General features: G+C 46.1%; 1 protein-coding gene across 5 annotated transcripts in view; it reads right to left on the reverse strand.

Moving 5' to 3' along the window:
• The window catches only part of GRK3 (G protein-coupled receptor kinase 3), a 78,547-nt gene that overhangs the window by 25,828 nt on the left and 29,844 nt on the right, over positions 1-22,875 (reverse strand). For all 5 annotated transcript variants that reach the window (XM_081123213.1, XM_081123209.1, XM_081123211.1 and 2 more), the window contains 6 exons: positions 16,184-16,285; positions 14,566-14,640; positions 10,053-10,114; positions 6,842-6,893; positions 4,753-4,844; positions 3,484-3,583 (listed from right to left, as the gene is read on the reverse strand). In XM_081123213.1, coding sequence (XP_080979339.1) covers positions 3,484-3,583; positions 4,753-4,844; positions 6,842-6,893; positions 10,053-10,114; positions 14,566-14,640; positions 16,184-16,285 — 483 coding nt within the window. The remainder of the gene's footprint in view (positions 1-3,483; positions 3,584-4,752; positions 4,845-6,841; positions 6,894-10,052; positions 10,115-14,565; positions 14,641-16,183; positions 16,286-22,875) is intronic.

A 22,875-nucleotide genomic window follows, 5' to 3' on the forward strand; every position in this document is an offset into this window, starting at 1 on the left:
CTGTCACAAGTGACGCTGAGCGAGAGGAGCCGGACACAAAAGAGAACATTTATATAAAGTTCAAACACAGGCAGGGCTAAATTATGGTGTTAGAATCTGGGCGGTAGTTAGTTGGGCGTGGGGTAAGTGGCTGAGGGGGCACAGGAGGCCTCTGGGACACCGGTAACTTCCTTTTGTTTTTTTTTGGCGAATTCTCACCAAGGATACTTTTTCCATTGATTTTTTTCTTTAGAAAGAGTGGGAGTGAAGGGAGAGAGGAGAGAGAGAGAGAGAAACATCGATTGGCTGCCTCCTGCACGCACCCTGACCAGGGCCGGGGACTGAACCTGCAACCCAGGTACGAGCCCTTGACTGGGACTTGAACCTGAGGCCCTTCGGTCCACAGGCTGACGCGCTAACTACTGACCCACACCGGCCAGGGCAACGCTGGTAATTTTCTATCTTGAGATCTGGGCGCTGGACACACACATGGGCTCCCTTGTGAAATTTCATTGGTGCTACACTAGATCTATAACCAGGCCTATTTAGGTTCGTTATATACACTGAATACTTGCCACTCGCTTGATTCGAATAAAAAAATGGCATAAAATATCTATGTCCACTTTTTTTTTTTTTAACAGAAAACAAAAGGAATTACTAAGTTGAAGTTTCAACAGAATAATCTGAAAATAGAATTCACATTGCCCAAGCCTCTGTATTAAGGGCATCCAGTTAAATTCGAGTCCACACAATCCTATATGCTAAAGATTCGTGACCCTGAACCCGATCTCCACACAAATCTTCTAGAGGAAATTACTTCAGAGTGAATCACAGAATTCATTTGGTGGTTACCTAGTCTACCTTAGAGTTCTGCCGAGATGGTGCTAGTGTTTCCTATTTGGCTTCCAATCGGTAAAATAAAGATGCCATCACTTTTCTGTTAAAAGCCACGTGATCTTCGGGGCTCAGGGGGGGAGCACCGTCCCACTTGGAACCCACTCATGTCTCACCAGGCCTTTCCAACAGCCGGCTGGAGACGGCTCATTCTGCCCCCTCCTAAACGGGGCTCCCCACGTGCTCTGGTCCCTGATCTGAGGAGCATTCGCCTGCCGAGCGGAGAAGTGGGGGGACCCAGAGCCTAGAAAAGCCGACAGCACCTGCACTCACCTGATGAAGGGGACAAGCCGGCCCTGCCCGGGGGTATTTCTGAACACGATGGTGCATGATCCCTCTAACCACAGTGCTCAGAAGACATCCAAAGGTTAAAGGACACTTAAGATCTGATTTGAAGTTTACCCTCATGAGGCAACTTTAAACAGATTACTAAAAACCTATCAACAATGGCCTCTGATCAGCAAAAACAATGCCAGATAATTTTACTACAACTCTTTTGGTTAAATTTTGTAAGTTAAAAAAAACCAAAAACTAGACAGTTCAATATGCGAATAAAAAATATAAACAATTCTTTTAAATTAGTTCAATGCAGAAGCCCAATAAAACCCCAATTTTTTATTAATTCCCTTAGGGGTAGACTGGTGAGGAACTAACTATACAACTAATTAACCGCATTCCCCCTCAGCGGAAGAAAATAAATATAAAATCACTACATAAAAATTGTACGGATAATCTTTCCAACACCAACAATTGTTTTCCACAGCTTTCTGGAGAATAAATATCCAAGGCTTTGAGATAACGCATTAAAAATTAATGCTTTAATAACCGCTGAAACTCTGCAGCAAGCGCACGTCCATGTGTGAAATTTAAGACAAAGGCATTTCCAAGAGAAATTAGAAACCAGTGCCACTCGGGCTGATCCCACGACAGGGAGCAGGCTGCTCAGTTTCCATTCCAAGCAGCTGAAGGCCTGGTCGTGCACACAGGGCAGTAACTCTTATTTAAGATGCTCCGGGTCCATATGCCAGGAGCTAGAGGCGCATAATTAATTATAGCGATGGCATTTTCATTTGGAAGAGGCGAGCTCAGTTATGATTTCTTTTGCTTCAACAGCAGGCAGCCCTTCTAGCACCATGAAAACTCATGCTAGGATAATATTAACCACAATGCAATAAACACGGGCCATAAACCAAAAAACACGGGGCCCCCATGTAATGTGATGGTGAGAAGGGCGCTCTGGCAGTGATTCAGGGAGGCCAGAGACTGTGCGTGAGAAAATTAACCTCTGGGGTTCTCCGGTTCCTTGCTGATTCATCATTAAAATTTGGCATGTCTCACTGCGTACAAACCTTCCTGGGTTATGTTTTTGTTTTTAATTCTTTTTAAAATATGTTTTCGTTGGTTTTAGAGAGAGAGGAGAGAGAGAAACAGATGTGAGAGAGAAACATTGATCGGCTGACTCCCGCATGGGGCTCAAGCCTGCAATCTAGGTATGTGCCCTGACTGGGAATCGAACCCGTGACCTTTCGGTGCATGGGACGCCACCTTGCTGGCTGAGCCACAGCGGCCAGGGCGTGGCTTGGTGTTTAAGGTTAAAATCACATGTGTGAGCTACTTGGCATATGGGTCTGGCCATTCATGCTCATTACATTCCTTCCCTTCTAGCCCTCAACTCCCTGCCCTCCTCGAACACTGGACGACAGGCCTACAGGCGCACACACGGGCACACCTGGGTCTTTCCGGATGTGTCTTTATATATACATCTGTCCAAATAAACGAAAGCCAAGGCTTTGATCCTGGGCGACACCATCAACAGAACAAGAAATCAGCCCGGGACGCTGTTTTGCAAGTGAAGACAGGGGTCAAGGTTTGTTTTCATACGTGCTGAGCCAACCAGGCTGGCTTGACACACAAAACGCCCAACTAGGTGGGCACAGGGTCCTGGAAGCAGACGTGACGACCAAAGTCCACAGCGGGTACAGAGCGGCAAGTGCCGAGGAGATCAAGTCACCCTCCAAGGACACACTGGCTGGGGGCGACCCCACAGGGACAATTCAGAACCGACGGACCCCAGCGGCGTCCTCTCTGTCTGCGAAGGACGGCAGCGGGGGTCCCTCACTTTCCCCTCCGGATTGGTCCCTCTCAGCTGTGCAGTTCATTCTTAACCACACTCAGGTCACTCTGCCGTTGTGGTGGTTGTGGTGGTGATTATTCCCTGCCTTCTCTCCAACCACATCCCACGAACAAGTTCATCAGGAAGGAGCACTAACGGGAGCAGCCACGGGCGTTCGCGGTGACGGCTGCCAGCACTGTCCCAACTCCCGCACTACACAGAGGGAACGCCTGGACGGTCAACTACGTCAGCTCGGTGCCCCTGCTCCCTGCTGTCACCTCTGGCCCATCACCCACCAGAAAAAATGCCTGCATTTTAAATGAACTGCCCTGATATTAAACACACACACACGCACAAGCAATGCTCGAAACTGAACACTGCCCTGGCCAGTGTGGCTCAGTTGGTTGAGCATCGGCCCATGGATCAAAAAGTTGCCTGTTCGATTCCCGGTCAAGGCACCGAAAAAAAAGGAAAATAAATTTGAATACAAGACTTACTCCCGTACTAACAAGCGACAGCATAATCCTTTCATTTAAGGCTAAGGTCTCTCCTTGTTTCATCTTGATCCGCTTCTTATCCAGGCACTTCATTGCATACCTAGAAACGCAAATATCGTCGCAAAGTCAACACCCAGCATACACCCAGACGGACTTCAACCACGCACCCCACACCGGGGAAGGTTTCTAAAGCTTCGGGCAGTATTTAAAAGAAGCAAACTGGCACCCAAGTGCCATGCAAAAAAAAAAAAAAAAAATTTTATTACATGAGAAATCAACTCCCCTCTCCAGGATGGGGGGAGTATGACCCCCACTCCTAGGTGTGGGCTGTGCAGAGTGACTTCCCTCCGAAGAGCACAGCGTGGAGAAGGGGGAGGGTGGCTTCTCACAGTGGAGACGTCTGACAAACACGACCTCGGTCAAGGGGCCAAGGTCCACGTCAACAGGGATCAGCCACTTTAATAACAGGTAGCCTTGATATGATGTGATGAGAATGGCCTTTTTTTTTTCTTACACCTCTGGGGTCTTCCTCCCAAAAGCCCATAACCCCAGCCTAACTGTGGGAAAAGCATCCGACAAACCTAAGTTGAAAGACATTCTACTCCATGTCGGTTTCTGAGCGTCGGGTGAAATAACAAACGTGTTTGAAGAGATAAATTGATGTTATTTATTTACTTCGACATCGTGCGACAGACTAGATAGTCCAAAGAGCTCAACAAGCTGCAGCGATGAAGTAAAACTAATAAATTTCGTGAAGTGTGATTGTTATCCCTACTTTACAAACTAGAACGTGAAGGCTCAGAGGGGCGCAAACTTCGCCCGGGGCCAGAAAGCAAGTGGGGCGGTGAATCTGACCTGGCCGTGTGACACCAGGGACCCACACTCCGGATCCCTACGTTGTCCTGTCTCAGCCCAAAGCCAGATTCAGGCACCTGGGTGCCAGGCACTGGGTGCACCTTGCACAGGGTCCCACAGCTGCCACGTTAGGAAAAAAACATGCCGGCTGTAGGACCAGGAGAGACTCGGGCAGAGGCTGAGTGACAACCCTACGGGTGAGGCTGGGGCAGTGGGCACTGAGTCAGGTGGCCTCAATTACTCCTTCCCCGCTGACTCAGTGATTTTACACACCAGTCTCACACACTGTTCCACCTCGCCCACTGTTCCGGTGTGCCAGTCCCTTAATCAAACTTGACCACGGGCTTCCAAAAATCTATGCGGGGACTTTCTTTGGATTCGAGCATCCAAAACGTCCAAACATCAAAAACTTACATTTTTCCGGTGTCTGCTTTCCTGCAACCGTACACTTCTCCAAAGCCGCCTCGCCCGATGATCCTGTGCACGCTGAAATCATTCATGGTCAGCTGCGGATTCAAAGCACGAAACGGAAACATACGGTCGCATAAAAATTCAGTGGCAAGTATCTGCCCGCGCAAAACATACACAAGTTATTCAGATGGCAGTTCTGGTGGCAGGGACCTGCCATCTCCGTGCCCGATTCCTTAAACTGAGACAGGAGCTGCACAAGGTGGCAAGACTTTCTAGAACCCCTTCCTGCTCTTCCCCTTAAATGCACGAAACAGAGGCAACGAAACGGGAGCAGTTGCAAGACTGCTCTTCCGAGCTCTTCAATCTTAGGTTACAAGACACCCCCCTTGAAGACAAGTGGTTGGGAGATTTCTGGTCAAAATGAAAAGCAACTTCAGCTCCTCTGAAGCCTAAAGTTTGGGAACGGCTCAGCAATTCCAGAACTGTCACGGCGGGAAAATAAGTCCATTTCCTCGGCGGGGCAACGGCGTTTCCCTAAGAGTGAGCCACGCGATTGATGAGAAAGCCCGACAGACGCCGGCCACGGGAATTTTTCATCGATGCCATCGGTGCACGGAGGGGACCCGTGCTGGGCATGTGAGCATGAAACGGGACTACGTGTGAGCACAGTATATAAAGAGGCTTCATTCAGAAGCACTTTCCTCTCGTGAACAATCATCTCGGCCATGCCCTGCTTCCTACGGAGTTTTAACAGCATCAGACAGAGGGGACGACCCTCCGGTCCTGGTAGGAGGCCGTCGGATAAAAGCAAACGCCTGCCAGTTTACACATCCTGGCAAAGTAAAGGGTCAGATGCTTAAAAGTTCCCCTAAACACCCCTTTAAAACATCACGTCTGTGGCCGGGTAGAAGCAGCTGGGCACAGGCTTCACGTCTGATGCTGAGACACAGGGCACGGGACACGGGACATGGGACATGGGACGTGCAGACACCAGGCCGGCTGAAGGAGCACAAGAGTAAGGAGGATCCACGGCAGAAATAAGGGAATTTTTAAAAAAAACGTGTTATTGCCTCTTGCTTCTAAATTCTGCCAGGGAATGCGATGGAAAGGGGAGGTTAAAAAAAAATAATCAAAAAACCGACTCCTCTTCCAACAGGACCATTCAAGTGAAAAACTCCAAAAAATAAAAAAAAAAATTAAACACCAGTTGATCATTTCTTTTTCCCAACTGCAAGCCTACGTGAAGGGGAAGGAGAAGGTAAGAGAGGCTGGATAAAAAAAGGTGCGTTCGACCAGTGAAGCGAAGCCCGTGCCCTGGAACTGCGGGCGCTGAGCGCCACAGGCAGACGTGACGCCAGGGAAATGCACGCTGGGAAGGAGCCAGTGTTTCAGGGCTGCTCTTAGCATTCTCAAAATAATTTTTTTTTTTTTAAGTATATCTTTATTGATTTCAGAGAGAGGAAGGGAGAGGGAGAGAGAGAGAAACATCAATGATGAGAGTCACTGATCGGCTGCCCCCTGCTGGGGAGCGAGCCCGCAACCCGGGCCTGTGCCCTGAGCGGGAATCGAACCGCGATCTCCCGGATCCTAGGTCGATGCTCAACCGCTGAGCCACACCAGCCGGGCTCAAAATAATTTTAAAAAAACAACATGAAACTTTGGTCTAAAAAAAGATGTGACCATTTTTATTACAGGATTACACTTAATAATAAAGAAAAGGAAAGCAACCTTCCCGGGATGGCAAAAGACAAGGGCGCCCGGGAATCACGTTACCTAGACTTCTATGTTCACTACCGTTTCTGTTAAAGGGCCAATGACTGCTTAAAATATCCCTTCTTAAATAAACTAACACTTTCTTATAGGAACATGCAAAAAGAGAATTACGAGTCAGCTTGTTTACAGCTGGGGGCGGGAGGGCAGCTTTGTCATACGTAAAGCTGCGGGGACATCTGCTCAGGCAGGGTGTCACCCTGGGGAGCAGGCTCCAGAAGCAAGTATTTTCTCACGCAGCGAAGCCAGAGTGAGTTTTTATTTTAAAAAAGAAAAAAAAATAGAAAGAAGAAAGAAGAAAAAAAAGAAAGACGATACTCACATGGATATTTAATTCTACGTTTTTCCACTGGCAAAATCTAGTGAACTTGTCACTAAAAAAGAATATAAATAGTTACTGGAACGTTAAATATCAAATTAACTGGATTTACAGAACTATGTTATGAGACAAGCTAGACTGGCACTACTTGGTTTCCTTCTCAAACAGAGTGAGTTTTCTGAAACGCCTTTCCCCAGTGCGTTCATTCACTTGGGCTCTATTTCACGACTCTGTGAAAGGCATCTTGGTTCTCTTTCAACCATCTTTAGGCCACAGGGATATCTTGATCTGAATCAGCATCGTTCAACAGAGGGTTAACCCAAGCCACGCAGGCAATTAAATTTTTAACAATACATCTGATTTAACCATGTATGCAATTAAAACTTAATAATATATTTGATTTAACCCCAACATATCAGAAATTATCGTTTCCACATGTAATCGGTATAAAAGTATTAATGAGAAGCTCTTAGTTTTCTATGAAGCCTTTGAGACCCGGTGTGCATTTTGCACTTAGAGCCGGCGCTCAGACATGTCACGTTCCCAGGGCTCAGCAGCTGGCTGTGGCTAGCGGCTACCGTCCTGGAGAGTACAGCGCTAAGTGACACAAAAATTAATGTTTGCAAATAATTATAAGGGCGGCAAACGCTCCGATGTGCCAGGCTCTAGAGGCTCGTTGACTCAACCCAACGACTCTCTGGTCAGGTACTAAGTTGATACCCATTTAACAGCCGGGACTAAGGCTTGCCCGGGGTCACACGGTGAGAGAATGGATGAAGTAGGATTTGAACCCAGACCAAGCACTGGCTCTCAAAGACACAAACAATGTAGGAGAGGACCCCTGGGACTGGAATCAAAGTAAGAAAAATATTTATTTAATAAATAACATTATTTTGATTTCTGTCTTGTTAATGAGCAACGTATCTAAAGCAAAGAACATTCCTGCTGACTGCTGGGTCCCATCCAGCCCCAGCTATGATTTCTTACACACGAGCAGAATATTCAGGGTTCTTTGAATTAACAAAGGAATGAAGAAAGAAGTGAAAGGAAGAGAGGGAGTTCTTATGACTTACAAGTTATAGGTATTATCAGCATAACAATAAAATGCCTTAAGGCGGTTTCATCTAATCTGCCTTCTAAGGATCTCTTAAAAATATTTGAGGCTAACCACCAAACTGAAAATCGAAAACTCTTAGTAATCAAGGAGCATCTTTTCACAATGAATCCAAAATGACGTTTAGTGAGTGTCTCGTTGATCCTGCTAACATCTCTATGGCGTTGGTAAAATAACATTATATTTTGAGATTTCAAACAGCTTTTATTTTAAGCACGGGGAGAGCGAAAGGCAAAACCGCACTGGGTGTGCTCTGCGTTTATACGTCGATGACTGTTACTGTGAAGCCCACGTGGTGTGTGGGGCCAACTCGGGCTCTTCTCACACTGGCAGTTCAGAGCTGGCACCAGGGGGGCCGTGGGTTAGCACATTTTACAAACTAGCGAACTAGCAGGGGAGGGTGGGCAGCCAGGGAGAGAGGCGTGCCCTGCTGGCGAGAGGAGAGCGAGGGTGGGAAACGCAAGGGCTTCTTACTCCAGCCCCTGGCTCAGGCTTTCGATTGCCAAGTGGTTTGAAGTTCACTGTCTGAACCTGGCTCACAGGCCTCATCTGGAAAAGGGAAAGCCTCCCTCCCGGACTCGGCCCGCCTGGAACATCGCCCTGTGTCCCTGCTGGGCCTCGGGTGAAGAGTCCCTGTGCTGCTGAAGACTCCCCCTTGCTATGCACTGCAGTGTGGCCCCCGAGAAATGGCCTGAACCCCGGGGCCCGCAGAGAGTGTGGCGAGTCCTGAGGATGACGGAGGCTGCAAGGTTCTCTTTAGGGAGTGCCTGGGCTTTTCCAAACCCAAGCTCCAAACGCTTGGTCTGATGAAGGATTTTTTTTTTTAAACTAATCTGAGAATGCACTAACACAAAAAGGTATACCAATGAAAAAACTGACTTTGAAAATAATCCATTTATGTAAAATAGCAAATGTTCCAGGAAATCCAGAATTTCCAAATGCGTGCCTAAAATGCAAACAGTCAGAGTGGCTGGCTCACTGGGTGGGAGAAAACGACCGTGCAGGTCAAACATCTTCCCCAATTTAAATGATCACCCCCATCCCTCCCCTGCCCCGCAAGGATCCCAGAGAAGCTGGGCCGGGCCAGGGCTGGGAAAGGTCAGATCTGAGAAGGGACAGCAGCAGAGTCAGCCTGAGCCGGCAGCCGTCCCCTCGGTCTGGGGCTGCTGCTTGGCCGACTTTCATCATTTGTATGCGATTTAGTCTCCCAAAGTACTGACTCGGCTCCAGGATAAAATTATCACTTGAACTCTAGTAGAACCACAACACGAGTGTGTGTTTTTCTAAATCACTCGAACATGTGGAGAGAGAAAAGCTGTAATGAAGCAGCATTTGTTCTTAAAGGGCAATTATGGAAAAGCTGCAGGCGGCCCGGCAACGAGACGCATCGTCACGTTCACCGTCTAGGACCCAGCTGGGTCTGCGGGGAAAAAAGCGCAGGCAGGGTGCGTGGAGATGCGGGTTTGGAAAGTCCGACTCCAGCGGTGCGTGATCACGGACAAACACCCCGAATACGGAAGGACTGACTGTCAGGAGCTGGACATTTTAAAAACGGCACTGAAATGGTTCAGAATTTTCTATGACAAACGTGCTATTCTACAGCTCAAGTAACCCAAAGGGACATGTTTATTCAGTATATTAATGATAAATATGATCACAGGCACAATTCACCTACACCCTTCAAATTCTACTAGACTCAAGCGTGGGCTTGTCTTACTTTGGGGGTCATGATTTCAAAGTCCAAACAAATGAATTAGGTAAATGACAGAGCTGTGCTTGCACTGGTAAAGATGCCCAATAAGATACTTTCAGTATTGAGGTTCTCCAGCCTATTTAAATTTTGGACCATATTGAAGCTAAAGAACTAAAAGTCAAAGGGACTTTAAGCTACGCAAATCAAAATTATAATGTGTGGTATCAAGAAAACAGGCTAACACAAAGCCTGGCACATAGTACGTGGTCAACAAATACTTGGTGAATGAATAAATTAGCATACATTTCAAGGACAACATTTACTGGGTTAAATGAGGTGCACCTACACAGTACAAGATTTTATATATATCAATATTCTAACATCATGAGAGAGAGAGAGATTCTTACCTTTCCATAAATTTTTGAAAAATGTTGCCTCGAAGACTTTCACAAATTTCTTCTATGTATGGCTGGAAGGGAAAGAAAAGAAATCCCACGCTGCATAAATAGAAACATATTCAAGTTAAAAACAAGGGGTGGGACTCCGACAAGGTGAGGTTCCGAGGTATGCACTCCTCCCACAGCGCCCGGTCCTTGCCCTTCTCGGCACCTGTCCAATTCTCACTAAGGGATCCATCATCGTGATTACCTATTTAATAGCTATCTATCGATGGCACATTCCCTGAAGGCAAGGATAGGTCTGTCCTGTTTGCCACTCTATCCCCACTGCCCAGCACGCACAGCTCACTTCCTAAATGACCAGAACTGGCTTCGTGGGTGTGCGGCCTGCAGCACCCCAGGGTCCACGCTCGGAGGAACACGGTGCTTGGTTCTGTGCCTTGCTGTCGCCATCATAAAGTTCTTACCAATTTCTGAACAAGGGGTCCCTTTTTATTTTGTACTGGGCCCTGAAAGTTATGTGACGCATCCTGTAAAATACTATTAACTATATAATTATGTACTATTAATTATGACTATTCTAAACTGTCAGCATTATTATTGAGTTTTAAAGACTATATAAGCTAAGAAAACTATGGAGTAAAATTTTTTTAATTAGCCATGTTTCTGATTGATTTTCTACCTCTGGGAATCAGAGAGCTAAAGGTAACCACAGGGGGTGAAGAAGGAACGGGGGGGGGGGGGGGGTTCGTCTGAATCCTCATTTTGCACAGAGGCTGTGGGCAGACGCATTCCTAAGGCCTGTGAGCAAGTTCATGGCTAAGCGGGGATTACGGGGAGGGCTCCTGGCTCGGTACCAATGGAGAACTATCTCATTCAATCTCATGCCGCTTTACATGATACCAAATAAACAGCCTTTCTTTTCCATGTGATGAACTTTAAGTCAAATGCCAACATCTCCCAGCTCAGCACAGTCAACTAGATAGTTCTGGCAAATATCTTGAAACCCTACACATGCCGAATGAGGCAAATTTAGCGTTTTCTGTGTCTTCACAGATTGTTCTGAAAATTTGCAAAAAAAAAAAAAAAAGAAAAGGGCCGGATCAGAAACCACCCAAGACAAGTGATAAGACCAGGAAGTTCGCAGAAGCCACAGGAACCAAACACAGGCAGTGAGACGACCACAGTTCTTCTGGGAGTCTCACTTCCTGCAGCAGAAAAGAGGCTCGGGGCTAAGCCAGGCTCTGCCCCCTCGAAGGGCTACGATTGTCCTGGGCAGGGTACTGGGACTGGCAACTAAAACCAAATGGGCTTTGTTCCCTCCTGGCAAACAGGCAACCTGAACTATCTCTTTGAAGCTCTTCCCAGCTCTGAAATCTTACGGTTCTACAATCACGTATAATATTGATCTCAGCGAAGTCCTCCAGAGGCGAAAGGCTGAGGCCACAAGAGGACATGCAAGTTTACATATTACCAGATAAACGTGTCACTTCAGTAAGCGGTGTTACTGAAACTGGGCATCCACAAGCAGAATGAAACTGGATCCCTGCCTCACACCATATACAAAAGTCAACTCAAAGGTGACTGAAAGACTTAAGACCTGAAACCGTACAACTACTAGAAGAAAGTATAGGGGGGAACGCTTGTTGACATTGGTTTGAGCAACAATTTTTTTTGAACAGGACACTAAAAGCCCAGGCAACAAAAGCAAAAGGAGACAAAGTGGGACTGGACTGCCTCAAACTACAAAGCTTCTGCACAGCAAAAGAATCAGTGAACAAACTGAAAAGGCAACCTAGGGAATGGGAGAAAATATTTCCAAACCTTATATCTGATAAAGGGTTAATATCCAAAATACATAAGGAACTCAACTCAACAGCGAAACGAAACAAAACCAAACCTCGTTATAAAACGAGCTATGGACCTAAATAGACACGTTTCAAAAGAAGGCATGCAGGTGACCAACAGGCATATGAAAAGGTGTCCGACATTAATCATCAAGGGGATGCACGCCAAAGCCACAGTGAGATCTCACCGCGTACCTGTCGGGTGGCAGTTCTCAGAAAGACAAGACGTTAAGTGCTGCTGAGGATGTGGCGAGAAGGGAACCCTGTGCACCGTCTGGGGGAATGCAGGCTGGTACAGCCACTATGAAAAACAGTGGAGGGGTTCCTCAAAAAAATTAAACATAGAACTACCGTTATCACCCCGCAATCCCGCGTCTGGGTATGTATTTATCCGAAGGCAGCGACATCAGCCTCCTGAAGACGTTATCTGCACTCCAATGTCCACAGCACCATTCACAGCAGTCAAGACACAGGCCCAACACAACTGTCCGTGGGCAGGTGAATGCATGAAGGACAGACGGGATGGGATACACACAATGGATTTATTATCCAATCTTTAAAGAGAAGGAAAGCCTCCCATTTGTGACAACACGGATGAAGCTGGAGGGCACTGTGCTGTGTGAAACAAGCCAGAGACAGAAAGACAAACACCGTCGAATTCATACAAGCAGAGGGGAGACTGGCTGGTGGGGGGAGACACGAGGAGACGCTGGTCGGGGTCTAAAGTCTTAGTTACGAAGAATCTAATGTACAGCGTGGGGACTGTGTGAGGCAGAGAGTTGATCGCAAGTGTTTTCACCACACACACAAACGTAACTATGTGAAGGGATGGGTATGGGAATTAGCCTGACTGTGGTAATCATTTCGCAATTACACGTACCTCGAAACATCACAGTGTACAACTTAAACTATTTACAATTTTTATTTGTCAATTACACCTCAATAAAGTTGCCAGGAAGACAAATTTCAACTCAAAGAACGTCAACCCACTTTATGGTTAAACGGTCCTCTGTCTGACTTCTATTTGTACTTTAATGTGTTCTGATGGGACACATGTTACGCTGAATTAGTGTGCGCTCCTTATTTCAATCGACTTAATAATGACGGTTTCCTTCACCTTTCGAATAAGAACCCATTCTACACCTATTCTAACAGAACATTGTTTTCATTTATTTTTTTTTTAATGAACAAATCAGTAGTGTTTTTAAAAGATATTCCGAAGAAGGAGCTTCTAAATGGACGTTCCTTGAAGGCATGAAGAGAATTTTGGTGGTCCCCGCATCTCACCTGGCACTGCCTTTAAATGTTATTTGTGCTACGAGAAAAGCTAAAACCAGAGCTATAAAATCCACGTGTTGCGAGGTATAATTTAGCGACGTTAAACGTAATTGACTATGAGCCCGTCTGTGAACCATGTCAACGTCACTTGGAAATTGAAATTCTGACACTAAAATATCACGGAGACAACGAAAAGCAGACCCTGACGTTGCACTTTGTGAATGTAAAGAATCTAATAACAGCTAACACTTACGGGGCAGGCCCGGCGCAAAGCAACTCAGGGGCACCTGTCTCACTGAATCCTCAAGACGCCCAAGAGAGAGCCCAACGTCACCCCCACTTCACACTGTCACCCCACTGCACGGCCGCGAAAGCGGAAGTCAGGACAGGTGCAGCCTGCCGCGCTCTCTCAGCCCAGGTGGATGATTTCAGGGCCCAGGCTTACGTCAACCAGGCTGCCCAGGGAGACCCGACGGCTTAAGAAGAGGGCGTCTGATGATTTTGGCAGAAAGATTAACGCTCAGTTTGTTCCTGTACCCAAATGTCCCAGGAGCCAAGGCAGAACGTTCTCTGTAGAACAATCACATTCGTTTTGCATAAACCAACCCTATCGTAAGGCTCCAGCGCAAAGCTCAGCTTCTCCCTCTGTGGATGTGGCCGAACAGCCCCCAGAAGGGTACATGCATACTTTTCATTTATGAAAATCATTGCATGGCTTAATGGAGTCCCTCCTTATTTCTTATAATTCAGAGGAATGTAAAAAAGTACATCATCCACTTGAAAATCTGGCCGTGTCCTTAAAAGCAGCCCCCTCTGTAGAAAACACACCAGATGGAAAGAGGGGGACCTGCTACATCTAAGGAGCAGAAAATACGTCGGCCCAGTAGTCACGGACTGAGTTTTCCCCACCTCGTCATTAAAAGCTACAGCACTGTGTTTGCCGGGTTCCAGACATGAGGAGCCCAGGTGGTGCAAACATTCACTCTTGATTCTTAAAAATGAACCTACGCCATCTGGGAGACGATCACAGCGAGGATCAGCACCCCGGCCACCGCTAAACAAATCTTGTCCAGTCCCTGCTCGACACGGGTGCCTGGGAGGCAAGTGGGAAAAGGCTTTTTCTTCCGATAGCCTCGCTGATTCATTGAAAATAATGTTACTAGAAAGCTCCGGCGATCTCTTTCAGGAAAGCCTTCACGAAGGATGTTGGCATGAGAGTACATTTCAATAAGGAGACAAGCAATGTGAAACTTCAACTCTTCCAGATAAGCCTCCAGATAAAAACAGCCTTATAACCAGGTCCTCTAGCACCCACACACATGGAAAGGAAGGAAGAATCACCGAGTCTGAGCGTTAAGCAAATGAGACACATTTACTCGGAAGTGCTTTTCTCTTACCTGGAAGAGAGTTGACGTCACTTGTTTCTTGGACAGATGATTCTGTACATGGTCTACAGCTTGTTTTGAGAATGGCTTTTGAAAAAATCAAAAACAGTATTTCTTTCAACGATTATAAAACGTAACAAACCTCTACGTTATACAACATCACAACATAAATTCAACACGAGGATTAAACAGTGACCTAGAAACATAAATAAGTGCATTACATTAATATGCGCTCCATTAAAAGAGATCTGCTGGGTGTTTGTGGGCAATCTGAACAAATCTGTTCCTCTGAGCTCCCGGGGTTCTTAGACACCACGCGCAGAAGCACGGTGAGCGCGGGGGTAGCTGGCTGACAGCTAATCCCGCAAGAATTCAAGATCAGCGTGATTGAAAGACGTATAAAGAATCTTATCATCACCTGATTAACTGAAAATATCCCTCCATCAGCTGATAACGGGGTCCTAAAAATGTAAAATTTCTACGAAATTAAAATTTCTATACAAAATAAATGCATGCAAGCATGCCTAAGAATTAAATGCCAGGATTACAAAACTAAGCCAGGGTGGTTAAGAGGCTCTAGGTTAAGGGAAGTCCTGCTGCAGCCACGGCAGAGGGGAACTGGCTCTAAACGAATGAAGCTTATTACACTGACCAGAATGAAAAACTCTATCCTTCCCCCAAATTTCCAATTATGTCTCCTTCAGTAATGCCCAATAAGAAGAAACCATCACTTAACAATTAATGAACACAATTAATATAATAATCTCCCCTATTCACTCAAAGAAACCACTTAAGGCTTGTACTTACCAATATCTGGTTAGTCTAATTGTGACGGCGTAACTATGTTAAAAATAATAAAGCTTCATTTCTTTGAGAAAGTCTAGGATTGAGACTAGCCTTTTCTTTCACTGCTCTGAATTCGTTCTTTTACTTAATCAATTTTTGCACTGAAAGTATCTGCTTTTTGGAACTATATATATATCAAGGGTATTTGGAACAGCCCCGGCCAGTGTGGCTCAGTTGGTCGAGTATCCCTCCCACGCACCGAAAGGTTGCCGGTTCGATTCCCGGTCAGGGCACATGCCCGGGTTGCGGGCTCCATCCCCAGCAGAGGGCGTGCAGGAGGCAGCCGATCAATGTTCATTCTCGCATCGATGTTTCTCTCCCTCTCTTTCTCTCTCTCCCCCTTCATCTCTCCGTAAAAATCAATTTTTTTTAAATCTTTAAAAAAAAAAAAGAGTATATGGAGGAACAGATACATGGTATCAGTGTTATCAGGAAATAAATGACAAAACAGAAGAAATGGGTTCCATCCTGGATGAGTATCATTTAATTTTTTTTTAATTTTTTAAAAAATATATCTTTATTGATTTCAGAGAGAGGAAAGGAAAGGGAGAGAGAGAGCTAGAAACATCAATGATGAGAGCCCGCAACCCGGGCATGTGCCCTGACCGGGAATCGAACCCCGATCGCCTGGATCCTAGGTCGACGCTCAACCGCTGGGCCACGCCCGGCCGGGCTCATTTAATTTTTAAACGCCTTCCTCCTACCTGACTTTCGTTCTGGAAACACTGAGGGCGGTCTCATGTATACCCTCAGCGACGTAATATAACAAAAAAGAAATACTTACGTGCGAGCAGGACAGCAGCTCCTTCATGATATAGGTGTCGTAAATCTGTCGACTCCTACAAAGGCGATCTTCCTCGTTGTCAAGCTTTTCGTATTCTTTTATCTAGATTGTGAAAAGTCATCGCCGTTAGGTACGTCTTCCTACAAACCCGCTTTATTAAAAAATACCACTGTATTAAAAGAAACCACGTCCACGCGAGATCTCGCGAGTCAGGGAAACGGCTCTTCCCCCAGGAAACGACTGCCTCTGAAGTTGGGATGATTTAAAGGCAATGGGAGACCTACAAATGGAATTTTTCCTAGGATGAAGCTCGTCACTTAAATTTAGAAACACAATATTGGGAAACAAATGCTGCCATGGTAACAATTATCTTACGGTCTCCCAGCCACAGGCCACTCGTGCTTGCCAATTCTCTTTTCCAAAGCACAAAGTAAGTTCAATTTGGCTGTAATTCAGCCCTGAGAGTTATGATGCAGTTCTTGCTCAACTGAGGTATTGCAAAACTCACAAGGAGAAAATATACATATCTTGTCAGGGCTCCTGCAAAGAGATTTATTTATTTTTGTCAACTGAATCTTCTGGAAAGGCATTAGCCATAGATGAAAGCACTGGAACCTCACCTGCACTAACAGAAAGCTTACTTCAAATACCGTGTTTTGCTAACTTAGGGAAGGAAACCTGATCGGTGTTAAGAGGGGCCCGATAGTAAAACGTGCTTTAGAAATAGCTGCCTTATGTCGAGATAGCCCCGCTCATCCTAACCTGGTGACAGAAGCTCCTGGTTCAGAGAAGCGTTCTTATTTATTTACAGAAATACTGTTAATCCAAAGGACTGAAACCACAGATGAAATATGGAGCTAGGACGACCAGCTGAGACTTCCAATGTAATGACTTAGTTACTGTCTACGACTCACGAGGGGGGGCTAAAATGTTTCCCACAGGCAGCCGGGGGGGTGTTCTGCTGACTCACACGGTACCTGGGTGCTCTTTCTCTCGAATGCGAAAATGCGGGGCTCACAGCTCCCGTGGCAGAGTATAAATGGAAATGAAAGTTACCTTTTTCCTTTATAGTCTGGGTTTGACAGTTCTGAAATCAAAACCAGTAAACCCCACAAGAATTTCTGATAAAGAAAGGGCAGAGAGGAGGGGCATGTGAGCCACCGAGGTGCCACCTGACGCACACTGAGAAATGACTGGGATCCTCCTAACCGGCCTGCACCACCACCGGCGTGACACTGGGAAGGCTGTGACTCACGAGCCTGTAACTGATGCGCGGAGAATGGACTCTTCTTGGACCAGAGGATAAAAATCTGATGTAAAGGCAGGCAGACCGGGATAGGTCCACACCCCGTCCAAGAGGAAAATGCTACTTTAATGAAGATGCAGTCCAGCGGTAGCCAAAGGACCTGGGCTTAGCCACCCCAGACTAACGCAGGACAAGTCTAAAGAGTTCAAGGATCAGGCCAGACGCAGCTCGGGCAGGTGCGAGGCAACAGAAACCAGACACCCGCAATCAGAAGCAGAGTCAGAAAATAAACTCGGGGTTCTGGTTTGGTTGGTTTCTTTTGCTGTTTTGTTTGGGGTGGGCGAATGCCAGAACGCGATGATTGAACGGGTAGACCGCTCGTGAACCCGAAGCCAACGTTTCTGCCTAAACCTCTGAACAAATTCAAGGAATTAATGAGCCTCCAGGGAATTATTATTCTTGAGAACAAGTGTAATGTAATGTAATGAGACCTAAGTCTGTGTGCCAGGGGCTCTATGAAGCAGGGTGGCAGCTGGCTAAACAAACGCTGATTCTATGGAAGCTTTTCATGAACCGGGATAATCCGGCTACGCCGAAAATTCCAGTTCCCTGGGCAAATGATACTGTGAACCACAGCACTGCCTTTATCACGAGCCTCGGGCTCCACACACTTCAGCTTGAACAACAGAAAAGGTAACTCTTGGTGGGCAAGGTGAGAGCCTCGTGTATCCGTGGCTGTAACTCAACGCTGACTATTGCCAGTGAGGCCACGAATTAAATAAAGTGCGGTCAACCGTCAGTGAGCTCTACACAGGATGTCCCTATTGTGGCACATCATAGGCAACGCCACCTCTAATTCTGGCCGTCCGGCTGTCCTGGTAACCGGAGCAGGCAGAGGCCTGAGTTCAAGGTCCACGGGCTTTAGAATAAAATCTGGATTTGTTACTCTGGCCCCCAAACGGCATCTCTGAACCGATCTCACACTACGCCACCCCTCGCCCGTTACAAACACACCACACCGATCTTTCAGTTCCTCGGACACGCCGAGTTCCTTCCCACCTCGTTCGGGGCTGTGTCTCAGCCCTGACTTTAGACTAAAAGGGTCCCCCCACCCCCACCATGTCCCTGCCGTCAAAAGACTCGCTTCCTTGCCATTCGCGTCTCAGCTTTAAAGGCCACCTCCTCGGAGAGCCAGTCCTTGACCCATCACTCTTGAGTGGCCACCCGGTCACAGCACATCAGTTTTGAGTCACTGCGTCACAGTTATTACTTCCTGATACGTTTCCTATGTTTGGAATCTGTTTTGAGTCATTGCATAGCAGTTATTACTTCCTGATCTATTTCCGGTTTATTTATTACCCTTTGATTGTCTCCACAAAAATAGAAGCCAAAAGACAGCAAGGGCTTTGCTTACCCTGTTCGTCAAACAACGCCTCCCGGCACTGGAGCTGGAGAAATACGGGTGGAATGAGTGAAAGGAAACTCTAGATGGTCACGTCACCTCTGATCTTATGTTTATTTTCTGTTTTCTATGGTTTATTTTTAAACCTAGGTATCATATACATATTTTTATAAGCTGCCTCCAAGTCTAACTGGAACAAACAACACACTGAGCAGTAACTACGTGTCAGGCACTGCTCTGGTCTGTTGCATTTACACGCGACAACCCCGAGGGACAGTCACACTAATTCACACTAATCACACTATCACACTAATTCTTAGCTGTGGAAACCCCGGCAGAGAAGCCACACTGCTCGCCCCAGTTTCTGCAGCCAGCAGCTCGGTAGTGGGGTCCAAATCCAAACCCAGGCAGTCTGAGTTCAGAGCTGGAAGTCCCACCCACGATGTTCCAGCCTCCCCTATATCTGAACAGCACATTACAGAAACCAGGGCTTAGGAAGCAACTGGCCGCCCAGCATCCGACTTGAGCGTCACCGTTAGCCTGCCGAGCAGCAGGAGCGATCACTAACCTCATTCCACAGATGGGGTAACCGAAGCTCAGTATTACGCCCCGATACCGTGAGCCCCGCAAGGACAGGGACAGTGCGCTGTTCGCATTTTTAAGCTCCAGGTCGGAAACGAGACAGGTGCTTGAGAGTTTGCTCGGTGACTGGCCCCATGTCCTACAGCTGGGGAGAGACACAGTGGCACCGAGATCCTGGCTAGGCCTTCTGTCTATGAGTCAAATAGTGGTCAAGATGAACACACTGATTACACACACACACACACACACACACACACGCAGTAAGTATTCACTTAGTGAGTTCGGAGCTGGAACTCTCACCCACTCTGTTACAGCCTCCCCTATATCTAAACAGCATATTACAGACACTAGGGTTCAGAAAGCAACTGTGACCCCGCATCCTATTTGAGTCTCACCATTAGCCTTCAAGTAGCAGGACACTGAAGCACACTAAGTATTGCACACGAGCCTTACAGTCAGTGGTGAGAGAAGCAGGGAGCAAGCTCCCAGAAGACGGGGCAGCCATACAGACGGACTTGGCAGAGCGCACGGAAGCTGACCCGGACCTGAGGCTGAGCTGGGCCCGGGCTATCCACAGGCTGAGGAGGGGAAGCGGCATCCCAGGCTGGGGAAAGGACACGAGCAGGAAGGTAACAAACGGGCGGGCCCGCTGAGTTTGGAAACATTGGCCGGTGCGAGTTCTAAATCAGAAGGCCGTGAACAACCGAGAAAGGCCGGTGATCACTAATCCAGGGCTATGGGAATGTCAGGGCGAGCTATGAGGACTTGAACCCGCGGAAACGGGTGGCACTAAAAACTGAAACACAGTGCACAAAACAGAGACACTTCAAGATACCTGACAGAAGGGTTTCCCAGGGCTTGGGGGTCATAAAGCACAACCAGAAATAACCAGACCGGTGAGGCCAAGGGGGCAGAGAACAGTTACTGGGGACGTCCGTGCTTAAAGACGCACTGACCCAGAGAACTGTGTCTGAAGCCCCACGGCTGGACGGTTACCCTCAGTAAAAGGACACAGCCCAAGTGGCTGGGGAGCTTTGGAGCAGAACCCTCCAAGGGGACACTCTGATAAGCCAGGCCCACCACGTGCCAAGCCAAGAGCAGGCGAGAAGAGCCGGGAGCGCGCCAAGGGGAGGGAAGCCCGGCGTCTGAAGGCCAGGCGGAAACGCGGCGGCAGCTGGCAGCAGGTGCCTGAGAAATGACCGCAAGTGGACTGCCCAGCTCTTTCGGCCTCACAACGGTGCTCCGTTGGAGGGGACTTCTCCCTAGTGACAAGGCGACTCAGGACCTGCTGAAACCGGAAAGGCGACGCTTTTAACAGCACAGGGCCGAAAGAAACTTTTTTTGGCATATCCAGCTGTGGTGCCCAGAGAGAAAGCCTGATGGTGACTCAGAATGAAATAATCTGAGGAAAATCGGGACAATTTCAATCTTGCAATTGGTAGGAGCTTTCTTTAGGGCTCAGCCTACGATTTTGATAAATATTCCATACGCACTTTTAAAAAATGACAATTCTAATTTTGCTGGGTGCAGCATACTATATTATACATGTCAGGTCAAGTTCATTTATTGTTTTATTAAGATCTCCTACATCCTTACCAATTTGTCTGTTGGTTCTATATGCTCTCCAAGTGTATGTGCGTGTCTCCCGCTGGGATGACAGATTTCTTTTGTTTTAACGGTCAATTTTTGCTTTATAAATTTTGAAGTTATGTTATTTGTAACATACAGATTGAAGGTCGTGACGCTGGCCCCTTTATCATTATGAAATAATCTCTCAATCTCAAAGCAGCATTTGAGCATTAGCGCACTCCGACATTAGCGTGCTGTGCCTGCTTTGTTTAGGTTAGTGTTTGTACCACAAGTCCTCTCCTATCCTTCTGTTTAAAGTATGACACTTGTAAGCAGCATTTAATAGGGTTTTGGGTTATTTATCGAGTCTGACAAACTTAGTCTTTTACTTGTAGTATTTATTTAGCCCATTTATATTCAATATAATTACTTACAGATGGATTTATAGCTACCACCTTGCTCTTTGTTTTCAATTTAACCACCTAATATTTTATGTCTCCCTTTCATTCCTGTTTTTAGATTAATAGAATGTTGTTTTATTGCATTTTCCCCCCTCTTTTTACTTCTTAAATATATAAATTTTATTCTTTTAAAAGTTACCTTAGAGATTAAAATATGCATCCTTGACTGATGACACCCCAGTGCAAGTTATTACTATGATTCCCCCAATGATTCTAGACTCTGAAAACACATTAACCCCTCTTCTGCTTTTTTGTGCTACAGTCATCGGTCTTTGTTTTACATACATTTAGTTTTACATACATTAAACTCTAAACACATTATGTTATTGTTTTGCATGGTCAACATCTGTTTATATTTTACATGCTTATCCTTTATGATGTCCTTCATTCCTTCTTGCCTTTCCACCTGGGATAATTTTCTTCTGCTTAAGGTAGCTCCCCCTTTGGTATTTATTGAAAGGCAGGTCTACTACTGACAAATCCCCTCAGTTTTTGTCTGGAAATATCTTTATTTCACCTTCATTTCTGAAGGACATTTTCGCTGGGAACAGAATTCTAGGATGGCAGGTTTTTTTCTTTCAGCACTTGAAAGTTGGCATTTCACTGTCTGTCTGATTTTTAAAAAACATCATTTCTTTTGAAAAGTCAGTCACGTCACTCAGAATATTGCTCCTTTAAAAGTAAGGTGTCTTTTTCCGCCCTCTGGTTGCTTTTAAAATTTTTATCTTGGTCGTACATTTCTAGAGTCTTATATTGATGGGCAAAGATATGTTTCCTTCACAGTCATTTTGCGTAGGGTTTTCTAAGTTTCTTGAATCTGTGAGCTGCTGCCTTTCGCCTTTTTAAAAAATTCTTAGTATTATCTCTTCAAATATTGCTTATGCACTGTTCTCTCTCTTCTTGTTCTGGGCCTCCAATTCTACATATGTTAGACCTTTTAACCTTGTTCCACATGTCCTTAATGTCTTTATCTATTTCTTTTTTCTCTGTGTTTCAGTTTGCGATTATCTACGGGTTTGCCTACTTATTAATTCTGTCTTGCATTGTAACCAACCTGCTATTGGTTCTAGCCATTAATTCTAATTTCAAATACTGTATTTAATGTTCTAAATGTCCACTTGGCTTTTCATAATAAAAACCAAATTATGCTGAAATTCTCTATCCTCCTATCAGTTTTGTCCATCTTTTCCTCTATCTATTGTCTTAAACACAGACTTTATAGTTATTCTAAGCACTTGTCTGCTATGTCCAGCATCTGATTCATCTATTGGTCTCCTTCTACTGCTTTGTTTATGAGTCACATGATCCTGACTCTTAGGTGTCTAATAGTTTTTTACTGTATGTGGAACACTGTAGATTCTCTGGTTATTTCCTACCTAAAAAAAAAACAAAAAACGAGGGCTCCCCTTGTATTCTGTCACACAGGTGGTGA

This window comes from Miniopterus schreibersii (genome assembly GCF_964146895.1).
Source record: "Miniopterus schreibersii genome assembly, chromosome: 20".
NCBI classification, from domain to species: domain Eukaryota; kingdom Metazoa; phylum Chordata; class Mammalia; order Chiroptera; family Miniopteridae; genus Miniopterus; species Miniopterus schreibersii.